This window comes from Coffea arabica, chromosome 7c, assembly GCF_036785885.1.
Source record: "Coffea arabica cultivar ET-39 chromosome 7c, Coffea Arabica ET-39 HiFi, whole genome shotgun sequence".
In the NCBI taxonomy this organism is placed as follows: domain Eukaryota; kingdom Viridiplantae; phylum Streptophyta; class Magnoliopsida; order Gentianales; family Rubiaceae; genus Coffea; species Coffea arabica.
This window is the reverse complement of record NC_092322.1, coordinates 38309967-38334549: the sequence shown is the minus strand read 5'-3', so window position 1 is coordinate 38334549 and position 24583 is coordinate 38309967. Positions and strand designations below refer to the sequence as shown.

General features: G+C 35.9%; 1 protein-coding gene and 1 long non-coding RNA gene across 2 annotated transcripts; both read left to right on the top strand.

Annotated features, from left to right (window-relative positions):
- The first annotated feature begins 8021 nt into the window (after window positions 1-8021).
- Window positions 8022-12091, top strand: LOC113723445 (uncharacterized). The gene is made up of 5 exons (XM_027246527.2): window positions 8022-8353; window positions 8834-8945; window positions 9671-9763; window positions 11058-11258; window positions 11672-12091. The coding sequence occupies exons 1-5, from the start codon at window positions 8064-8066 to the stop codon at window positions 11903-11905; spliced, it is 930 nt and encodes a 309-aa protein (XP_027102328.1). The 5' UTR covers window positions 8022-8063; the 3' UTR covers window positions 11906-12091.
- Window positions 12092-15328: 3237 nt separating this feature from the next.
- LOC140010234 (uncharacterized) lies at window positions 15329-17980 on the top strand. The gene is made up of 2 exons (XR_011817530.1): window positions 15329-15775; window positions 17346-17980. It is a non-coding gene; the product is annotated as an uncharacterized lncRNA (long non-coding RNA).
- The last annotated feature ends 6603 nt before the right edge of the window (window positions 17981-24583 follow it).

Genomic DNA, 24583 nt, shown 5'->3' with positions numbered 1-24583 from the left:
AGAAAATGTTTGCTTAACAATTATATAAGCAAATGGACTGTTTGTTTTCTCCTGGTCCCTTTCCTTTTTGAAGGAGGAAATGGACCATAAATCGACATAGCAGCCCTTCTCTTTCTCCAAGCTCAAGCCTGAAAGGTGTCACACGTTTGGCTATTATGTCCAGTTTTCTTATAAACTGAACACTTCATGACCTTTTCAGGCAAATCAGCAGATTTTTTTTGGGGAGTCGAAAGCTAGATGTCTATCACTTCAGCATCTTTTATACCAGTTTCTGTATTTCCACCTAGGACTAGGAAAGCTTACAATTAATTTTGCAAAATAATAGTAGAAATTACATTAACTGCAGTTAGAAAAATTTAGGAAAACATATAATTGCACAAATCAGTATTTGATGAAGATACTGTAGTAGTTTCTTGTTGGTCTCTTCCACTTCCCTCCTCATTGAAGGCCTAATATGCATCTATTAAACACAAAATAGCAATTTATGTTAGTTTTACATTAACTATAAAAAAAAATTAATTCAGCAAGTAATCTTAATTGCTAACTGTGGCAGTTGATCCATGGTCTTCATTTGCATTATTCTCATTTGTCTTACTTAGTTGTGGACAAGTCCTCTTGTTATGGCCTTTTTCCTTGCAAAAACTGCATTTATTGGAGTTAGATGATGGTGGCCTACTAGAGCATGAACCAGGGAGCTCATTCGCTGGAATGATCCGTGGACATTTTCTAATAGTGTGGCCTTCTTCATGGTAATTTGAACACTTCATTTTCACGGGACTTCTTCTAGGCAGTGTTGTTAGACCTGCCGAATTGGGCCTTGGTTCATCAGGCTCTCTTCTTCATACTTTTCATGGCCTACCAAGAGCTTTAACTTCTTTGGAGGTAGCACTAGATCTTTTTGTGACTAGACCTAAGTATTCAGAGCATTCATTGGAGCTATGACTGGTTCATATGCTTTTGAGTAGTGCTAATGAAACATCATCTCGGGAGTTACTCCAGTCAAGGAAATACAACATATGGCATGGCAGCAAGGTAAGACTGTTATGTCTCAGCTTCTATACGTGCATGTTTGGTTCTTGAGATTAACCACATGCTTTCCACCATACGCATGTGTGACTTCAAACTGGTCCTCCTTGGACCATCGCACAATGTTTGAAACAATTTCTATTTTGGTCTTCTCAAGTTTTTTCTGAATTTTAGGACATATCTTGGCATTCCTTTTCTTCATCCACTCTCTCTTGGTTCTAAGCCTTTCCATTAGATAAATTCTGATTGTCTCAAGCATTTCCATAATTGGTTTTTCCCTAGCATCCATAATGACTGAATTAAAACTCTCACATAAATTATTAAGTAGAATATCACACTTCGGTGTCATTCGAAAGTGGGATCTTGACCAATGATAGGGTGATGTGTTTTCATCTAGCCATTTCCATGCTTTTTCATCATATTCCTTCATGCTCTCCATTTGGTTTTCTAACCTTGTCATGTACAACGACCGAGCACAAGTCCAAAATCTCTCCTTTAATGTTTCACCCTGGTGCAACTTCTTGAAGTTGTTGTGGAGGTGCCTGACACAGTGTCTATGTTCAATTTCTAGAAACACCTCATGAATTGCAATCCCTAAACCCTATTATAAATGATTACATATTAAATTTTAGTAAAAATAAAAATTAATTAAATCAGCAAAAATTAGCCTTTTGTCTATCACTAATAAAAGTCCACTTTTTTTGGTTATAAATGTCCAAGTCGTACTTCAAAAATTCAATGAACCACTTATAAGACATCTTGTTTTCAGCCCCTACTACTGCATAAGTAATGGGATACAGATAATCATTCGAATCCATCCCTACAACTAGGGGTGGCAATGGGGCGGGAGATCCTTCCCTCGTCCCCCGCCCTATTGTTAAATAACTCCCCTAGTCCCCCGCCCCGCTTTTCCACGGGGAAAGAAATCAACTTATCATAAATGTTCATTTACAATATTACAATCGCAAACAACATTAAATAAAATTTAAAAACTATCAAGATGAAAATAAAGCATAACAAGTCAAGTTACATTCATTCTTGTACTCAACAAACTCAGTCGAGTTGATTTCTCATATTCAACAAACTAAAAACACTCAACAATAAATCCAGTTTTTCTCTTCATTAACATAACTCAACAACTTCAGAACATTTGCTCTTTATCAACCTTGAGATGTGATAACTCACTTGATAAAGCAACCCTGATATTTGATGCTAAAATAAAAGAAGAAACTTGTCACCAGGCTATAGTGTATAACAAACAATTGGAGAAAATTAAAGATGAATCAAATTTCTTTAATACCTATTCAATAACACAATCAACATTATCTTCTTCATCAAACAATGTATTACATGACATCCCTTCCAAAGTAGAGCAAGTAGCCGCACCAAAAAAAATATCCACTGATTTACTAAATAAAGAAATGCAAAAAAAAAATTATATAAATTTAAAAGTAGAAGTTAAATCTTTTGTATGCCATTTATTTCCTTCCAGAGCCAAGTTCGAGTACACATCAATGCTTCCAAGGTATTGGGATGAACTTTACATCAATGAGGACTAATTATTCTTCTACAAGTACTAAATGCAGATTCAGATGCCACACTTGAGACAGGTACAGTTAGAATATCCTTAACCATTTTTTGTAAAGTGGGATATTTAACCCCATGTGTTTTCCACCAACCAAGTATGTTAAAAGTCGGAACTCTTGGTAACACATTTTCCTCAAGATAAAAATCCAATTCCGACTTAGAGGTAACATCAATGGAGTTAGAAGCCACAAACTTATCAAAATCAGCAAGAGGATCCGTTTCAACTTCATTCTTATCATGACTCCCACTAACATGCTTACTATGTGAAGCCATGCACTGACTATCAACTCTATTTCCGCCCAAACTAGATGGATATTGATAATCATGCAACAAAGAATAACAATTTTGACGAATTGTTTCAATTTTCATGAATGATTCATCACCATAAATGATAGGAAAATAATACTTAATCAATTTCATTTTGTATCTAGGATCCAAAACTGCAGCAATACCAAGTATCACATTACAATCTTCCCAATATTTTTGATATTTTGCCATCATCTTTTCTACCATTACTCTAATTAAACAATTTGAACTTTTCATCCATTGAGCCAATGATTCCTTAATGTCACAAACTTTTGCAAAAAATTCATTTGATATAGGATATCGAGTACCAGAGAACATTTCAGTGACTTGGTAGAATAATTTCAACTTCTCACAAATGACATTACAAACTATCCAATCATCATCATTTGGCAAACTAGTGTAGTGTTTCTCATGCACTTTAACCCGTGGAAATACGTCTTTATAAATTGCAGCTGTTTGCAACATTAAAAAAGTCGAATTCCAACGAGTTTTACAATCTAAACACAACTTTTTAGTAGAAGAAATGCCCAATTAGCGAGCCGCTTCTTCAAAATTTTCAACTCTAGCAGCAGAAGCAGTCCAATACACCACACTATCACGAATTCTTTCAATACCACCCGATATCATTTCTAAACCATCTTTGACAATCAAATTTAAGATATGGGTAGCACAACGCATTTAAAGCACTAGACCATCTATTGACAAATCACTCACATTCAACTTTTCCAACAAACAATTAATCATACCATTATTGGTGAAACAGTTATTTAAGGTAATCGTAGATATCTTACGATCAATATTCCAATCCATCAATGAACTAAGAAGCACATCACTTAACAGTTCTTTGGTATGTGGAGCAGGAACATAGATAAACCAAAATACAAGAAAAAATAAGTTGCTCATGTATAACAAACAATTAACATAATTTAACTTTTTAACTTTTGAAAACATACCTCAAAATTTGACTTTGTAAGATCTAAGAATCATCAATATAATGTGCAGTGATAGCCATGAAGCTTTTCTTTGTGTTGCTAGAAATCCACATATCGGTTGTAATTACTATCTTACTTCCAAGTTTCTCCAAGATATTACAATTCTTCAATTTTTGCAATTCATAGATCTTCAAAATATCTCCTTTAATTGTATTTCTTGACACAAGTTTAAAACATGGCTGCAAACTCTTAACAAATTTTTGAAAGCCTATATAATCCACAATAGATAATGGATACTCTGCAATACAATTGCAGATGCAAGCTCATGGTGTGACTGTTGTTGATCGAACACATAATTGTGCAATTCTTGTTTGCCATCATTCTTTTTACTACCACTTCAAAGTAACATTTACCTAATATCTTGTTTAGGCCTTTTAGCACACTTTTTGTAATGATCATGCAAGGTACTCGTCCCATGAGTGCTACCTGTCTTGCATTGTTTTTTACAATACTTGCACACACCATAAAAAATGCCATCTTCACCTTTCTCTCTATCAAAATGTGCCTAAACTTTTGATTTTAATTTTCTTTTTCCTCCTTCAATTTCATATTCATATTCTTCTACTGTATCTGTCAAGTCAACTGATTCAACATTCATTGATTGTGGAGTTGATGAATTATCCCATTGTTTAGATGCAATTAGATTTTCGGACTGATTTATTGTAATAAGAATTCTACAAAGGCAAGAAAGCAAATAGCACAATAAATGGATTGCTCACAATGATGAATTTCAAAATAAATCATATAATACAACAACAAGCTAGATACAAATCCCACAGTCAACTGTTATTCTGCATCCCAGAAATTTCGTAGATATTGTGCTTCAAACATGAAATAATTAGTTGTTAACATTCAATGATTCATAACCAGATGATTTTGTAAGAAGATGGAAATCAGCTGAAAAATCAAATCGCAAAACTACAATTGGTAGTTCTTAATCTCCAGCAACCTAAAAAGCGTGAAGTATTAGAAAAAAAAAAAAGAAGCTTTAAGTGCCGCGTATTTATATCAGCAAGTGGAGTTCTAGAAACAAGAGATGTAATCAACTAGACCAATTGGCAAAGGAATTGACACAGAATTCCTCATTTATTCACCACGCGTGCTTCATTAATCTATTAATACAAATTAAATGGAAAAAAAACAAAAGGCACAAATTAACATTCCAATTTGCATGCATACATTAATCAAGCTAAGAATGATAAGGGAGCAAACCTAAAAAGGATTTAAGAGTGGATGAAACCAAAGCGTGAAGAAGAACGCAGAAAAAAGAGGGTGGAAGGTCCAAATTCGGCAGACAGAGGTGAACGGTGGTTGGGCTGTTGAACGGCGGTGAACGGCAGTGAAAGGCAGATGAACGGTAGATGAACAAAGGTGCGACAGATGACCAGTTTTGGCCTTTATAAATTGTAAGTGAAGGTGCAGCTTTAGGAAATTTAGAGTTGTTTTGTGTGTGTATGTATATATATATGTATATATATATTTATGCGGGAGACGGGGCGGGTGTATGTTGCCCCACCCCCCACCCTGTTTTAAGGCGAGGGGAAATATTTTCCCCTGCCCCGCCCCATCCCCCGCCTCATTTCTACCCTCGCGGGGCTGGTGTCCATTGCCATCCCTACCTACAACTATTAATAGCACTCTGGGGTATGGACCTCATAAATAGCAGCCATCCACTCCAATGACAGGTTTGTATGCAAACTTAAATAATCTTTTTAGTGCCCCAAAGTAGATATACAGACTTTGAAATCTCTCTCTCTCGGTATCTTTATCTGACTTTGTCTCCATGTATATAGTGGAATTTGGATTACATTTTAGTAGGTCATCACAGTAATCCCAAAGCCTTTATACTATTCTTTATAGCTCCCGTGGATTATGATCTTTTCTTTCATGTGGTGCAGTGATGTGAAAATTAAGTTTCGAAAGCACCTTCTCCCTAAATTCCTTAAGAGTCACTCTCTTATTCAACCTTAAAAATTCTGCATACTTTCTAGCTAGAAAATTTGAGGTAGCTCTGTTGTGGTAGAATGTCCAGCCACAAGTTTGCACAGGTTCCATAATCTTCATCACAAGGGAGTCATCACCAGGCTCAACCTGAGAGGCAAACAGCATCCATTCACAGTTTTCTGCCTTGTATTTAACTCTCATCCATGTAACATCTTGTTTTACCCATTGAATATCCTTGTCTCACTTGACTACGTAGTTGTCCATAGCTAACTTGAACATTTGTTTATCATCAAAAACCTATACGACATAGAATTTAGGATCTTCCATATCAACTTCAGGCCTGAACCTCACAAGGCTTGGGCGTTTAGCCTTCTTCTTTTTGTTGTCTTCATACAAGGAGGATCGACAACTTTTCAACTCATCTAAGGCAAGTGATTCAGATTTCTCGTGGATTGGAATCTGATCTCCTTCATCCAGGTGCAAGTTTCTAAAAGAATGATCTTTGGTTCTATCCATTTTCTTCTTAGTTGCAGGCAATGACATTTTCTGTTTGTTACACTATTTGCCCCTGTTTTTCTCTCTACCATCAGGTTGTATCTTTTCAATTCGACCATCTAACTCTTGCTCAGGTGCAACAATCAGCTCTGGAATATCACATCTTCATCATCATGGCTAAAATCGTAATCGCTGTCACAGAAGCTTTTCAGTTGTGGATGAATCTGAATGGACAGCATCATCATCATCATTTGGTCCACCCTCATTCAGCTGTGTTTTCCATTTTTTGACTTCACATGCTCCATCATTTGCTCCACATAAACTGGTATTTCTTTGAAGCCAACTAGATCAATATCATCAAAGGTTATATCCACATATAAACCATCATCTTCTAGTTGAATCTCCTCAATAGTTGTGACACCTTCACTAGTATTGCTATTAACATCTCTTATATGGAATTCATAGACACCATACACATTAGCTTCTCAATATTTTTTACCAACGCAAGCCATGTCTATTGCATCATCCTCATCATCCAATGCAAGCTACATTTTTTTCCACAAGGGATTCTATACATCATCTTCGAATCCTTCAGATAACCCACAAAAGTGCAAAACTCATGCAGAATTGATTTGCTAACTCTCATTGGAATAACTCCTTCAAATGTTTCTATGCTACCCCCTACGTATGTCTCTTGTGGATCTTTAACATACACACCACCATAATGCACTCTCAAAGTAAAATAGTTCACATCTTGACCAGCTTTTTTTTTTAAAAAATTACAGAAATCTATTATTATTTAGAATTTCGAGAGCCTTGGTCCCAATTATGTCTGACTTTTCATCAACATGAAAGCTATGGCATAGTATAGTTTAAAGACACTGGGACCACATCACAGTTCACAAACAAACAAATTTACTTTAAACGAGACCAAATTTCACCATCATAGTCACAAGCATACAAATTCAATTTAAAAATTACTAACATTTCAACATCACAAATCGTAAGCAAACAAAGTAAAATTTCGAAAGTACCATAACCAAAGTAAATGCTTTATCTTTTCCATGTGGAATCGTACTTGAACGAAAAATTTCAACATCCCATAACCTGTTCATGCCCCACCACTGCTATACAATATTACCGCATTAAACCCCCCTCCCTCAAGTTCTTCCATTATATATTATATCACCATTCCAACACACTAGAGGCACTAAAATCAACCACCTAATACATATGGGGTGACGAGAGCTAGGTTTGAAGTTTCGGCTTACTTGATCTTGTTGATGACTCCCGTTGATCGTTGCCATCCCTATCACTATCGCCATCGTCCGTTGCTCGAGCTCGCAGCTTTCCCTGTTTGATTCTGGCCTCCATTATACGTTTGCCGAAGCCTTAGTTCTTCTCCCAATTTCTCCCAATTGTGTTCTATTTTTCAAGGCCAATCGCATGGGTGGGGTATTCATTGGTTAATTGCAGAAGATTAGGTTAATGTGACAATTATGCTCATGCTGGTCCACACGAATTGAGTAAACTGTAGTGAAAAGTCCTAAAAAAATAGTTAAATGACTAAATTGATTAAAATAATTCATCAAGGATGAAATTAATATTAGTGAAAATATTTAGGGATTAAATTGGTGAAATTTTCTTTATTTTTTATTAAATACTTTAGCTACCCGCCCCTTTGACACTAGCCAGAGCAGGGCACTAGGCCTTATGGAGCTTCTCTATCTATTCTTCTCAATTGTCTCCACTTTTATAACCTCCTCCTTTCACACTCTCCTCCTCCTCTTCCGCCTCATTTCTCACCCACGCGCCGCCGCAGAACATGACCATGTCACCCTCTACGAAGGCGTCGTCTGGCACACGCGCCGCAGCCCCGTCCATCATTCTTTCCAGTATTCCGTCCGTTACGCCCTCTTTGACCTCGACCGCTCTCCCAATGTCCCACCCGACCATTTTTCCGCCGATGAAGCCCGTCGTATATCCAGAACCAATGGACCGATGTAAAGTATTTTTACTTACTGTTCTGTTTCCTTCAGCTTTTGAGGCAAATTATGCACTTTTGCTTTCTGGGGTTTTCAGATTTTTCCGTTTTCCTAGCAATTTAGCTTGTTAATTATGGAAATATTTCGTTGTTCTTTCTTGTTTAGTTTTGGTTACAATTTTGGTCTTTTTATTTCTGTAGGTAGTATAAATATTTTTCCTGTCTCATCCCATGAATGCAGAATTATAAGAATAAGTGAGTGCATTTCACTTGAATTGATTGTAACTCCTGAATGTATAATTCTTGAGTCTTGAGAATAAAGAGACGAAAAAGGTCTATTTTTTCTTTGTTCTTTTTCTTTGTTGTTGCATCATCTTTGGTTGTTTTTGATGCTTTAAGTGCGGTTTCACTATTTCTTGCAATGTTGTTGTAATTCATGAAGTTTTGAGCAGACCGACTGATTGATTGATGGTTTTGTACTGTGTTCGTGATGCACCAGATTCTTGTTGACTATACCACCAAGCGTGGGATATGAACAAAATCCGTTGAGCGTGTATTATTGCTATGATGTTGAACGCTCCTCGCGCAATTTGAAGAAATGCATTGCCGAGGTTAATTATTTAAATACATTTAATTTGATTAATTTTGCATCTAAACTGTTTTTTCTTTCTACGAAGGTTCTAATATCCTGTCTTGTTGCCTCTCCTAGAGAAGTAAGGGGGTATATTTGCTGTCTGTCATAACATTTTTAGAATTTATGTAATTTGAAGACATGAGTTATTGGTGCCTGATTTAAATCAGAAAAACTTAGTTCTTAAATTTATTTGTCCTGCTTGAAGAGTTTCTCGTTTAAATTTCTACATATGATGAGTTCTTGGTCAGTTAACAGCTTATGCTGTAAATCGTTCTTTCTCCTTGTCCTCTTTGCATGGAGCTCTGCTTTTCACTACTAATATTGTAGAGATGAGCTTTTTGCTGCAATTCAATAAAATAAAGAACTGTTAATCTCTACCATTTACTGATGGACTTGGATAAAAAATTTGCTATGTCAATCAATCATTTTGTTTCTGTATTTGGAAAAAAAAAAGGCAGAGAGAAGGAAGATGTCAATCTGTTAATTCAAATCTTTGCATATGATCTCTAGTTCTTGCTTAGCTGTCAAGATCATCAATAATACTTTCCTCTTAATGTGGCAAAGAGAGGTGGGCTTTGAACTTCTATTTTATTTTTTAAGTTGATGCACTATTCTGTGCCCCACATATGTTGAAAGTAACCTGTACTTCCACTTTTAGGCTTCAAAATCACCAGTTCCTAACAGCAGTTTTTCTTTTTTCAGGTAACAAATACACCGTGGGGTGAAAGAGTATCATTTTTATTCGACCCCAAGTCCGATATAGTTGCAAAGCCGCTTCACGTCAGTCCTTTTATGGTAAGTCTTAAGCAGTTTAACTGCAGCTCTATCTCACACAACATAGTTGATCCATGGGTATTTTCTTTTAGGTGTTTTTCAAACTCTGCTCTGGAAGTAATTAAAATTAGTTTGGTCCCCTATCTTTCAAGTTGAAGTTGATTAAACTGTTGGTCATTTTAATCTAAATGATCAGCTTTCTCAACAGGGTAGTTTATCAAGCTTTATATGCCTTGTGGTTTTTGTTTACATTTCTGATAAATAGGTTCCTTTCATAATTTTTTTCTGCTTCAGTGACTATTTTACTGGAGTGGAAGAAATCTGAACTAATTACTTTAAGTGAAATGGAGATCATATTTTTGAACCTTGACTGCAAAGGCCATTATTTTGTAAACAGTGGGGATGGAAGATGACTTATCTTTGAGAATTTGCTGTATGCAGTTAGCAATTTGCAGTATTGTTGGTAACGGTGTCAAATCAAAGAAAAAAAAAAAGAGATAGTAAAGAAATCCACTTATCTATATCTTAGATAAAGAATGGCATTAATTTTAGGTTTCCATACCTTGCTATTGTTTAATCAATTATTTGTAGATTGGCATTTCTCCTGTGCAATTATTTTAGGTTTGTTTGTAGATCCACATACCTGGAAATGTATCTTGTAAAAGCATATAGGGAGATCGTAATAAAAAAGATTAGGCAATGGTGCATTCTGCAATTGGAAATTATGTGGTCATGTTTTAGGTGGAATTAACTTTTTCCATCAGGGCAGAAACACATCCTTATTTATTACAGGTTTAGTCTCTGTAAAACTCTAAGGAGGGAGAAAAAGTGTTTTTTTTTTTGTTGGGGGGGGGGGGTTGGTGCTTAGTGTGGCCTCCTGCTTTTGTTTTTATTGTAAGTTGACCACATGGTTCTGTGAGGAAAATCAGTGTCAAATAATCGTTTGGATTGGATGTCTTCCTAAGTTGTATGAATAATAAGTGAAAATTCTTGAATATATAAGTGAAAGGTTCCATGCCAAGAAGGGGAGCAATGGAGACTTGTTTTACCATGCTGGATACCATGATGAATACCTGAGTTGGGTTTTCTAACTATTAAGTATTTGAAGTGTTAATACTGAAACTACTGTTTTTAGTTTGGAAAGTAAGAATAGCTTTGATTCTGAAGCATTTAACACATCTTTTGCATGAGTTCTATGGATTTAATATGCCTCATCTTTTATGATGTGTATCATTTAGTATAATCTCAATGTGCAAGCTTTTAAAGTTTACAGCCATTTGGATGTCTTGTTGCTAATTGATGAAATCATTCCCAGGATATGTTAGGGAACTGGAGCATCAGAACTACTGCACCTGAAGATGACCTATCGGTGGACATCTCAGTACAACATCCTGAGCTAGGCAAGTACTTCAGAGCTATATTGACAGCCAAAAAAGTCTCTTCCAAGATGGCAAGGGATCAAGCATCGTTTTTCTGGTTAATGCCTCACAGAGTTGCCATTTGGATATATTGGCATGTAAGTGTTTCTCTGAAAGTGAGTATTGGTATCTGAAAGGTCTTTAATTTGCGGACATGATGTTTATATCCTTTAAAACTTGTTGCATCTTAAAATTGGTTAGCTTATATGACATCTCATCAGTAATTTAGTAGTACGAGACCGGCATGTTTACTGTTTGTGGAACTTATAGCTGAATGGGGTCATAATTCTATTTTCTGCTGTATCATTTCCTTCGTATAGTGCCCAGTTGAACATATTTTCCTCGGACATGGAAATTAGCCCGCTGACCAATTGCCAGCATGTTCATTATCTGAGATAGGTTTTTCTGAAAAAAATGTGGTTGATTAGGTGGTCTTCTGAGTCTCTTCACTTGAGCTCATCTAGTGTCTCTTTCACAGAATTTTGTTTTCTTCTATAATGTTATACAATAGGCTGTCAAGTTATGGTGGAAAGGTGTTCCCTTCATCCAGCATCCAAGATATCAGAGTCCAAAATACAGGGAAGAAGCTTTACTACGGGATGAAAAACTTCAATGCTGTCCATCGCTTGGGTCTAATAAAGATAGCAATCAAACAATTGAAGCAAGTAAATTGTCTCGTGTGGCTGAAATCAGCAGCAAATCTCGTTGTTTTACTTGGAGAGATGCCAAATGGCCATGGTGCTGAAAGGAGGCAAATTCGGTTTGGCTAGTCCAAAATTTCATCTTGCCTCACGAGTCTAAATGCACCAGATTTGTGTTAAACCTAGTTCATATTAATTACACTTGTACACACTAGCTACCATTCAAACAATATAAGCTGCGTACAAAATCTTGAACTGATCCACAAAAGCTATCCATTGTAGTTTTATCATTTCTGGCTTTGTCAAATTCTGTTCAGTCTGAATTTTGATTTTGAGTTTGTCTAAAATCGGTCTTTACAAAAATGAGAATCGATTGGGAAATGGCCGTATGTTTACGAGCGTTCGACATTTACATTTTCAGATTTATTGTATATGGTGAAAAACCGTTTGCAGAACTCAGGTTGAAATTATGAGGTTCCAATTAGTTTCTATCACTCTCTTCCTTCCCCTCTTTGTGTTGACTTGTGCCTCCTCCTCCGCCGGTGCTGTGTTGCCAACCTTTGTCATCACTGTGCATTCTCTCATCCTTACTCTCCCGGATATCTAATTCTTCTCTTCCTATAGAGCTCATGAAGGTAACATCAAAATTTAAATTTTGCCAATTAAACATTATTTTTTTGGGTTTTTTTTGATAATTTGTGGTAACAATAAAACAAGTTGGTCTTTGGTTTCCATTTTCTTGTTTGTTTGAGTTTTAGTTAATGAGTCAAAGTTTGGCTTGGAACCTTTTCGGAATAATGCCTGAATGCATAGGATTTGTGAGTACTTATGTAGATTTTGAGTGCCCACAGTTAGATGCTAAAATTTGTCAGTTTACCTTGCAATTAAATAAATGTAGAAAGTAGAAGGTGATGATGATTTTGTGGAAAAAATCTATTATAATGAATCATATCTCATCCAATATATTTGTATGTTTATGGCTTTCAATTTGATTATTTTTGCTCCAAATATTTCTTTCTTATTCTTACATGGGGAGTTGTAGAAGAAATTAACATTGATGTTTGTAGTTCTAAGAATCAAGATTGCTTCTTTGAACGGTAAAATGATCTGCTTACCACATTTCTTTCGGTACTTGAACATTTTTTTATTGATCCTGAGGCTTTTGGAAAAACCACCTTTGGTTAGAAGTAAACTAATAATACTACTGCAACCACCATTATATTCATCTCTTGATTTTCTATCTCTTGCTTTTAGCTTGATTCCAGATATTAACTGGCAGTACTTCTTAAGTGCCTCCCCTGCTTATGCCTAAATATCTCCTATCCTAGTAGTTCCTCAGCCTGCCATGTTTTAATTACAGGTCAGTGCCGACTTCTGGCTATTGATGCGACCGTTACCATAATTTTTGACTAACCCTTTTCTCCATTTCCATGTTCTTGGACATTTTCTATGTGCTGTTTTGTAGGCTTATGTACAACAACAGCTAGAAACAAGTAGGATAAGGATTAACTTGAGCAAGACATTCAAAATGCCCATGCTCCGGTTGGTCAATGCATGAGAAAGATGCACTTCATTTTTAAACCAACTGGGTAACACCTTTTATTGACATTCTTGATGACTTGTGGAGATGACTAGTTTTTGACATTTTTCACCAAGCAGGGATCTTTTTCAGGTGGACATTTTTCTTTAACTACCTTTTATTTTCATGTTCTTTTTTTTTTCCTTTTTTTTTGGTTCTAATTTTGGTGAACTAGTATTTTTTCGAAGAAATTTGGGCAGTCATGTCTACAGTACTTTAGAAATTAGGTACCATGCTTGTGATGAAAATTCGTCTTCTTCCTATATGTTAAGTTCAATTGTGAAATTTCTTTTGTCTGCATTAAATCGCGTATTGTCATCAATGAATTTGACCTTTGGCTGCTTTGTTTTACCTAAATTTGTATGCATAAATTGTTAGTGAAAATTGTCAAATATCATATGTCAAATGTTAGTAACCTGGCATCTGAGAATGACTTTGTCCATCATTTCCTTTGTCTTTTGCTTTAGATGTTAAGAGTTTTGCATGTTCCTAGAAGAATTTATCCTAACATTTTTAACAGTTTTTCAATAGATAAAATCTAATGCAAATCTTACTGATACTAACAATGCAATTAACTTTCAAGATGGTTATTGATTAGATAAAATTGATTTTATCTGATGTTGATCTTGGGGTGATACGTTGATGAACATGTTCTTTTGCACATTTTGATGAGATTTTCTGCCTCAATGGAGTGATAGCAAAATCTGATATATTCCATCTCATTGCCGTAATGTGGAATACACAAGCTGAAACATGCCTTGGTTAGATTGGTGGTTTGCGTTCCTTTGAACTTATTAAGATTTGAATTTTTAATTTCTACTTTTACTTTAATTATATAAGACAAGTTATATATGGCTTGATGTTTGTTAAATGTTAATAACACCGCTAGAGCCTTTAACGTGGCAGCAAGTTGTGGGAATATTGGTCTTTTTTTTTTTTTGGCGCAACGATAGAAGTCCTATAACCTAATTTAGTCTAATCTAGGAAAAGGGAGAAGGAGACTTGTGAGTACAGACTCCATCGAAGATGATCAATAAAGACTGTCACATTTTAATGATAAATTTGTGATTGAATCTTTGACCTGCTGCACCGCCAGTTTTGACAACCAGACCAAAAGCCCAGTGGCAAAACGTGGAAGATGCTTTAAGAGCAGGAACTAGAGTAATTACAATTGGCACTGATTGAAAGCTACTGGTGCCATCAATGATGGGATGCATCACATGGCTATATATTGTATTTTGGGCAATTATTTTATTATCTCTTCAATAAAGTCTTCCATTGAAGGCTACTTCATTTTATTATTGTCTAAAAAATAAAAAATCAAAAAAATACTGTTCTGACATGAATATAATATAAAATTGTGAGAACTCGAGAAAAATTATATGTCTGCTATGAATTTCTTTTATTTCAATTACTTTGATATTAGAAATATTATATATAATGAATAAATGGTTAAATTAAAATGCCTAATTAAATTCATATAAAAATTGAGAACTTAGAAATATCCTAGAATGGTGTAAAAAAAAAATTATATGAAGCAAATAAATATATGATATGCATATTGTAATTTGAGCCATTTGAGTATATTATATAATTGAATAAGTTACACGACTAATTAATTTTCTTTAAAGCCAAATGAGTGAAAATCTACTAGATTAATATAAGCAAAATTTTTCAAGATACATACAAATTAGAACAAACGAAATTTTGAGTCAATGTGTGAGACAAATATAATTACGGACTTGGGGTAACCAAATAAACTAAAATGAAAAGACCAAAACAACCATGGAACTTCGGACTAACTACCATGCAATTACGAAACCAACCCTCAGAAATTCACAAGTCCAGAACCGAGAAAGGGAAAATATTTGGAAGAATTGGAACCAAATGAAAGCTAGGTAGCTGCCTACCAAGTTAAACGGTGGAAGGAAGAAATTAGGAGGACTTGGCTTGTAATCTTGGGCAGTGAATAACAGCTATCAAGACAGCTGCCCATCCATTAGCTAAATGAAGTGATGACCATGGGAGAAAGGAGACAGCGGAGACAATGCTTGGGCGGTGGCCGAGTGAAACACATTCCATTTCCTTTCTTACCAACCAGATATTAGGAGCAAGACCGAGAGAGAGACCAAAACCACCTTTCTTTCATCTCGGCACTCAAACAAGAGGGAGAAAAAGGAAAACATTTTCTGATTCTCTCTTGCATCCAGCTGCGACCGAGAGAGTGAGGAGGAGAGAATTAGATATTGTTAACTGCAATTCTTCCAGTTTGTAGCCTTAGAATTGTGAGCCAAGAGTGAGTACGAAAAGGAGTTTGGAGCAGTAGGGGAACTGGAGCAGGAAACCAAACGTGCGATCTGCAATTTTTTTTCAAACGTTAGGAGGAAAGAACGAGGTACGTGACTGCAATAACCTTCTAAACAACTAGTACACTTGGATATTACTGTGGTATGCTGGAATGTAGCTAAGAAAAACTCAGTTTGATTGAAGGGAAAACTTGTTTAGGGAGTGGTTACCTTTCAGCTCCATCCGAGGGGAAAAAAAACTGACCATGCAGCTTGTTAACCGAAAGTAGGGAGTAATTTTCTGCTAGAAGCTCAGACTATATGCTATTTTCTTGTCTTACCTGAGAACTTAGAGCAGGGTTGATAACTAGAGTGAAAAGAGCTTGTAGCTGAAGTAAATGCCGGGCAACAACTGTGAAATCTCAGAAAAATTGCAGAAACTGAGTGTTGAGCTGGACCTTGCAACTGATGTCAAAATTTCTTGGGTTAATAACGTTATGGGGTGCATGCACAGATTATTTGTTTCCTTCTTCAGTTTAAGGGGTCAGTCGTAGGTTAGAGAGTGTGAAGTGGAGAGAACCATACGTGAAGGAACTCTGATGCAAGCTGCGGTACTTCAGTTTTGCAGCCTTGCGCAGAGCTGAATTTTAGTCAGCTTTCCTTTTGAGTTTTGAACATAAACTGCCCCGTTTTGCTTAAGTTAACTTGAATTTGAATCAATATACTTTGTACACAATCTGGAACAGAAAACTGAGGAGGAATGAAAAGGGAAAAATGCAGCTGCTAAACCATTACATGCTGAAATTCTTTTAGCTTCAGCCGAGAGAGTGAAACAGAAGGTGCTTCTGACCGTACATATTTTACCTTGAAAATGTGAGAACTAGGTGTCGATGTCTTCACAAGAAATGTAGGTCTATGTCTTAGCTTCGAAACGCTATAAAATTTGCCTCAATCCGATAAGCGTAGCTCCAGTTATGATCAAAACACCAGAGGGTAGCAAAGCAGAATGTTGGCCAAGGGAGTGAAGCAGAATGTGCTTCTGTCCGGTCATTTTTGACCCTGAAAATGTGAGAACTGGTGTCGATGTCTCATAAGAAATGTAGGTCTATATCTTAATTTCGAAACGCTATAAAAATTTCCTCAATCCGATAAGTATAGCTCCAGTTATGATCAAAACACCAGAGGGTGGCAAAGCTGCCTTTCTCGTTGCCTTTCTTTTGTTTCCTGAATGCATTTTTGCGATAATGCTAGCCGTGAGAATCAACTTTCAACCAGCATTTCATCTAATTTCCAACTTTGTAAGCTTTCATAGATGATAGCTAAGGCTACTTTGTAGCTTAATGAATATGAGTTGCCTATCTAGTAAGAGCATGAGAGTGAGAGGAAGGAGTGGAGGGAATAATGAGTGCTGGACCGTGTACATTGCTAGAAAAATTAGTGCTGAATTTATATGAAACATCTCATAGCAATTTGACACTAACTATATGAACAATTTTGAGAACTTAAAACTAGAAAACTAATAAATTTAACAAGACGTAAACCACAGGCAATCTAGTATTTGATTTAACTTAAAAAGGAAGGAATGAAAGGTCAAACTTGATTTTAATGGTTTAAATAAAAGAATAATAAATGATCATCTACAAATTATATATTTACTTTAAAATTATTGACTTGTATCAGGAAGTAGCCGTGAACCAAGAAACCAATTCGAGACTCGAGAGTAGTCATTTGAATCCTTGGTGAGTTTTTCGAAACTGTTTATGTGTATCTAAGTGAAATTATGTGACAAATATGCTTATCATGAATTATTACTAAATGATTCTTTGTGAAGCGTATCTCAATTGTCCCTGGTCTTTTAAGTCGAGGGTATACTTTATCGCACTCGATTTAGTTGAACTTGAAGGTTGATAATTGACTGAATATTACTGTAAGTGTGTATGAATGTGAACCATATGTGTGTCTCACCGCATCGACTGAACTGGGCCCCAAAAGCCTCTATTCAATGGATTATTCGAGCCAGCAAAGGGCTTGGTCGGGTAGGATGGTAGCTTTGGGTAAATGTTTCGATATACTCGAGTATTACTATGAGGTTGGGAGATTATTGAACTGATTATTGAATGTAGGGGATTATTTATTGTTTTGGAGGACATAAGGAGGTGAATCGGCGGAGTGTGCAATGATATTGAAATGAATGTACAATGACAGTGAAATGAGTGTCTCTTGACACTAAAATGAATGCTCAATGACATTGAAGTGGCTCTAATGTGAGCACCGTATCTTTTTAAAAGTGATTGTTTAGTGAAGTGTTTCCTCAATTGTTTAATGTAAGTGCTTGTACAGTGAAATGTGCACTACTTGCTTAATTGTATTGATTTAAGTGTTTATTAAATGTTGCTTGCTCGGCAAACCTCACTGAGTTTTAGCTCAGTCCTTTAGTTTTGTTTTCCTTACATGAGTTGGTGGTCGGGGAATGAACGAGGGATCTTAGGGAGTTAACGTGAAAACTTTCGTGATTGTAAATTGTCTAGTGCCAAACGGTTGAAGCTTTTGTATTGAACTTAGTATTGTAAAAGATTTGAGCGTTAGGTTTTGGTTTATCAAAATGTTATCTCTGAAATTAATGTAAGTGAGTGAGCTCTGACGAGAGCCAGACAGGCGATCCGCTAACTCTTAAGGTATGCTTTAGAAGAAGGTGAGGTCGTCACAAAAATTATTATTATTTTTAAAAATGCTAAGTCTGGCAGTAAAGAATTTTTTTTTAAAAAAAATGCTGGGCTGCTGGATTGACTAAGTTCGATAGCTACGCTGAATTTTTATTTTTATTTTTTAAATTTCCGCTCCCTTCCATTCTTGTGGTCTAATAAAATGTGCAGGGAATGCAGAGGTACCAAACTCATATAATATAACTAAATGAGAGTACACATTTCACATTCTTTTAATCTCCTCGTTAGTTACCTATCCTTTTAAGAACCAACCCACATGCACTGAGATAAGCTAGCTTGATCTTTTTCAAGAAATCCTCTCAAACTTTGGCTCGAAAAAGAAAATAAAAAACTAAAGTAACCAATCGATATTTTCGTTTTAGTCTCCAGTGCTCAGTTAAGATGTCAATCTATAATCCTAACAAGCAATTACATGCAAGTAGCAAGACCCTAAACTCTGTTCTCCACATCCTAAATTTGCCTCTTTTGCACAATTGGCGTATTGTTACCGTGTTACTCGCAGAAAACGTAGAACAAATTTTAGATACTCTTTGTTTCTTTCTTGTATTTTGAGATGTCTTGTTTATTGTTACTCTATGATCATGAGTTAATTGTATTATCAATACAAATATAAAACATAAAACATAACTGTAACGTTAATATTTAATGCATTCTTATCATATATGATTGGGAATTATTGACAACCTACTTTGACATTTGACTAAAAGAGCAAGGTTGTGCTATTTACCTTCTTATAATAATAATAAAAAAATACAACCGACACTACTTCCAATTTTATTTATTTGTTTATTTCTTTAATTTCGTTGCATAAAATATTAGACTATTCGTAAATTCTTGATTTCTAATAAAAAAAAAAAATTAATGATTGTGTTAAGATACTAGAACTTTTGAGCCATTTGAGCTAGCTAATCTATGACATATCAAACCAATCTTATAATGAAATCATGTCACAGTGTACGATTCTAATTCTATGTGAATTCAAATTTTACGTAACTTGTAACCATTCAAACAAAGAATTTGGAATTCCAAATGCATTCCTTATCAATTCTATGCTTTTTCCAAATAAAAGAATTGCAATGATTTGGAATTACAATTTATAGAATTTTGATTCTATAGAATTCCAATTCTATGGAACCAAACACACCCTTTAACTTTTTGGCATACATGAAGTCCATGTGGTATATCTTTCTAGCCTTTTACAACTATTCAGATATCATATAGAATGAGTTGGCGATCACCTCTATACTATGTGTACATTCAAAATTCTCCTTTTCGCAACACAAGCATTGCCGTATTTGGAATTGAGTCTCTACTAAGCAAATATGTATTGTGGGCACCGCTGGCATCTCCGCTCCCATCTTATTCAAAGACAAATGTCACATGTTGTACGTAAATGTATGTAAAAGCATTTTGTTTGATTCGTATTTCAAAATCAAAAGCAAAAGCTTAAACACCAGTAATTCTCGTTATTCCTCTTACTTGTTTGGTTTGGTGTCGGAATAGGTTTCATTTACTAATAAGTTAATCAACTTAAAACCCAAGTCATAAGTGAGCAATGGTAGAGGACAAATTTTAAACTCTTTTATTCTCATTCAGTGATACTGATACACTCATTTATCAAACATCTTTCTAAGTTTCTTAAGCAAATTAAACATTCTGTACAATAAAAAACAACTATATGCACTTATACGGGTCTATACAATTATAAACTGCACACAATAACTGAAAAGATTTTTGCTCATGATCATGCTTCATAGAAAATGTTTGATCTCCTAACTGAAAGGAAGAGAAAATTTGTTTGTAGACAAGACAGCAGGCGCACCAGCATTTTCCACAAACTACTTGGGGTGGAGCTCGAAATTTCCATGTAACTATCTACACCTATGTCATATAGTAGACTAACTACTAAAAAAGAAAGAAAGAAAGAAAGAATATACATGGTGACAAAATTTACTATAAAAACTGAGGCTCTAGCGCCCAATGTATCACCAAATCTTGCATGCTTGAGCATTCCTTTAATTTGATTCATAACTCTGAGAAAATGCCTGGTGAAGAAGTGGTTTTCTTGGATGCCTATGCTAGCATGTTTTGAGAAATTTCTAATATTATGATGATTTTTAAAAAAATTCTACAAAGGGGGCATTTTGTGTATGGGATTCTGTAAAAGGGGTGTTCGCATTTAGTAAATGCGAGTTCCTTGAGCTCACATTTACCAAATGCGAGTTCCTTGAGGTCACATTTACCAAATGCGAACTCTCCCTGAATTTTCCAACCACCGAAATACAAAAAAAAAAAAAAAAAGAAAAAAGAAAAAGAGATCGAAGACCTCGCATTTGTTGAATGTGAGGTATATGACCTCGCATTTAACAAATGCAAGGTAAGTAACCTTACATTTGTTAAATGCGAGTTCCTCGCCCTAGAAGCCGTGCGTGTTTCATCACGCGAGTGATGAAACTGGAGCCAATATTCATTATTTACCATCTTAAGATTATTTCCAAGAACATGAATCTAGATTTTGCCATGATTTTTCTTTTTGCTTCAGTTGTAATGATATTTTCCCTTGCTTTATGATTGCATTCCAAATTGTAAAATGATTTACAATTTGCAATGAAAATTTCTACAAATTTTAGTATTTAAGGCTCTAAATTCATCAGTACTGGAAAAAAAAATCCCATAATATTGCCATCAATAATTGATAATAATTTGGGGCAATAAATCATAACCGAACTAGTAGGCTTTCGGCTTTACTGTATCTAGCATCCGATAAATGCGAATTCCTAGAAAATTATATTCAAAATGTATTTTTTTAATTAGGAGCAGACAATCATTTTTGTTTTTCCATTGACATTTATCATAGAGGAATAAATCCTTTTTATTTGAAAACTCACATGAGTTAGAAGTTAGCAAATGTGAGCTCCCAGTACAAAATTTTATGTACTAGTAATTCTTTGTATATAAATAACAAAAAAGTTATAGATTAAAAGATTTGATAAGGTTGGAAACACCTAATTTTATTATTAAAACATTTTGTAAAGAAATAACTATACATGTATAGTTCTGTATACGGTTGGAAACAAACTCTGGTTTTGTGTTCAGATTGAGTACCTCGCATTTGCGAAATGATTATTTATCAAATGATTATTATGTGATTATTTATCTTATAGATTACAAGATATACTTTGCCATAAATGCAAAAATTATAATCACATAATAATCATTTCCAAATTAAATGAGAAAAGATGAGAGCAAACCACATATATTTATTGCACCGACTAAGATATTTGACAAAAAATTTAGTTGTTTATTATAATTTATTACGATTAATTTTTTTTTTGAAAAAATTTTGACACAGTCTCCCTTTAAAAGTGGACTAAACTCCCTGTCAGCAAACCCAAAATAGACAACATTTAATCCAAGCAATATTTCCAGCAACGTGTCCAAATATTAGACATAAAACTACTAAAAGTACCATACATTTCCTCCCTCACACTTATAATACACATTGTCCTCAATGTGTATTCTAAGAAAGGAAAGAAACACAAGAATAAGAAGAAAGTACTCCCTAGTGCAATGCCAAGATCCAGATCAGCAAAAAATCACAAACCACTACCCTGAGTTAAACATCCAACATTGCACAGATTAAAAACAAAATAAGATAGTGATCCAACATCCAACATTGCACAGATTTAAAACAAAATGAAAGCAAATCCATGCACAAATAAGATAGTGATCGTAATGGTGCAGCTTCAATCATCATCTTCATCTGCACCACCACTCTGAGGTGCAGGAATGCCTAAACGATGCTCTATGTTTGCCAAGCGAGTGTCCGTCCTATGCAACTGGAACTGAATATCTTCCAAGATAGTGAAAAGCCGTGGCCAGTTGGGTTGAGGACGATGCACCGGAGGAGGTGGTGGAGGGGCAAAGGTGGATGGACCAGCATCATCTCCACCATGCCTTGCTTTAGAATGCCGCTCGATAAGTGGAGGAAGGAAAGCAGCCACGTCGATGTCCATGTTCAGTAGCAAGGTAAAAGATAACTGGGTACTGGGGTAGACAACTTGTCGCTCAGCTCCAGCTAGATTAACCCCATCCGTTCAAACACCAATGTGAGTAGTCGAGGGAATGCCAGCTTGAAAGAAGTAGTCCGACATCTCACTGTTGACCATATATAGCTGATGATGATATTTGGCAATGAAATCTGAGCGTAAGAGCTCTCCCGGTTGTGGAAAATATAGTCCAAGAAATAGATATCACTCTTCCTGACCTCGCTGTGGCCCGTTTTCTTGGGAATCACATTATGCGCTATTATATAGATGATGAGGCGATGTCTGGCATAAAAAACTATAGCAACAATCGTCTCCTTCCTCGATGAATGGAAAGGTTGGTACTAAAGACCGAACCTTGCCATAGCATGTGCCGGATCCTATCTTTTGTTTGGAGTGACGAAGCCTTTTTTCAAATCCACTGCAGGACCTTCGTCATGACAACCCAAAAAGGCTGCTAAACGCTCCCTTGACAAGACGATGCGTGTTCCTCAAACAAAGGACTCCACCTTTTCACCACTATGCTTCGCCTTGTTAATGATATTAGCATAAAACTCCCACACAAGCTCTGGATAGTAGTAATTGGGTACTCGAAGAATTGGCTCCCAATCAGCCACGTCGCTCGATAAGTGGAGGAAGGAAAGCAGCCACGTCGATGTCCATGTTCAGTAGCAAGGTAAAAGATAACTGGGTACTGGGGTAGACAACTTGTCGCTCAGCTCCAGCTAGATTAACCCCATCCGTTCAAACACCAATGTGAGTAGTCGAGGGAATGCCAGCTTGAAAGAAGTAGTCCGACATCTCACTGTTGACCATATATAGCTGATGATGATATTTGGCAATGAAATCTGAGCGTAAGACCTCTCCCGGTTGTGGAAAATATAGTCCAAGAAATAGATATCACTCTTCCTGACCTCGCTGTGGCCCGTTTTCTTGGGAATCACATTATGCGCTATTATATAGATGATGAGGCGATGTCTGGCATAAAAAACTATAGCAACAATCGTCTCCTTCCTCGATGAATGGAAAGGTTGGTACTAAAGACCGAACCTTGCCATAGCATGTGCCGGATCCTATCTTTTGTTTGGAGTGACGAAGCCTTTTTTCAAATCCACTGCAGGACCTTCGTCATGACAACCCAAAAAGGCTGCTAAACGCTCCCTTGACAAGACGATGCGTGTTCCTCAAACAAAGGACTCCACCTTTTCACCACTATGCTTCGCCTTGTTAATGATATTAGCATAAAACTCCCACACAAGCTCTGGATAGTAGTAATTGGGTACTCGAAGAATTGGCTCCCAATCAAGTCGGTCAAATGCCTCCGAAATCTGAAAGGCGACTACTTCGGGGCTCACATGTTTTTCGAACAAGAACTCCAAGTTGGCATGTGCTTCATACCACTCCTGGTGCTGTAGAGTGGAAAACTTAGCGCTATCAAATATTCGTGGCTGTCGCGCAGTTCTCCCTCGTAGACGTCTAGGAGCAGGTGCAGGCAAAGGAGATCGTGCTTCCTCTCCAGTTTCTTTACCTTCGTCATTGGGGTACAAGTTTTGTTCAGCCTCCTCACTGCTAGAGGAAGAATAAACTGTTTGCCTTTTCCTTGCCATAGTACCTGAAAACAAATAAATCTAGCAGCCCATAAATCAATATGGCAGATATTGGACACACCATGAATAATGTATATTGACAAATCTGCCGACACCTCAAATAACCTTACATTCATATCTCTAGTTCACGAAGAATCAATTAAATATTCAAAAAGATCCAACAATAGAGATATTATTGTAAAGTTGCAAAAAATAGCCAAAGTCATCAATTTGATCAAATTCTGTAACAATTATATCACAATCAATGAAATTAGCATTAATCATGATTATAGCAAACAATAATTAACAACAATAACACGTAAATAGCTGTAAACATGGTAAAGCAAAAATTATCATAATAACTCACAAATTCAACCAAATTGCTCAATATACACAATGCACATGTTAAAGCATCATCAACTAAGCATTATTAACCATACCGATTGATCACCAGTAGGTTAAAAACATCGTAGGCAAACTTTCTAATTTTAGCCAAATTTGAACTCATAATTTAAAACCACCAATAAACCAACAAATAGAGTACATTTGAACTTGTATACATG

Bases quoted from the DNA above. Each gene is read 5' to 3' on its own strand.
- LOC113723445 (XM_027246527.2), top strand. From the start codon at position 8,064: ATGGAGCTTCTCTATCTATTCTTCTCAATTGTCTCCACTTTTATAACC. The intron at 8,354-8,833 runs GTAAAGTATTTT...GTGATGCACCAG, and splicing joins TCCAGAACCAATGGACCGAT to ATTCTTGTTGACTATACCAC. The intron at 9,764-11,057 runs GTAAGTCTTAAG...AATCATTCCCAG, and splicing joins TTCACGTCAGTCCTTTTATG to GATATGTTAGGGAACTGGAG.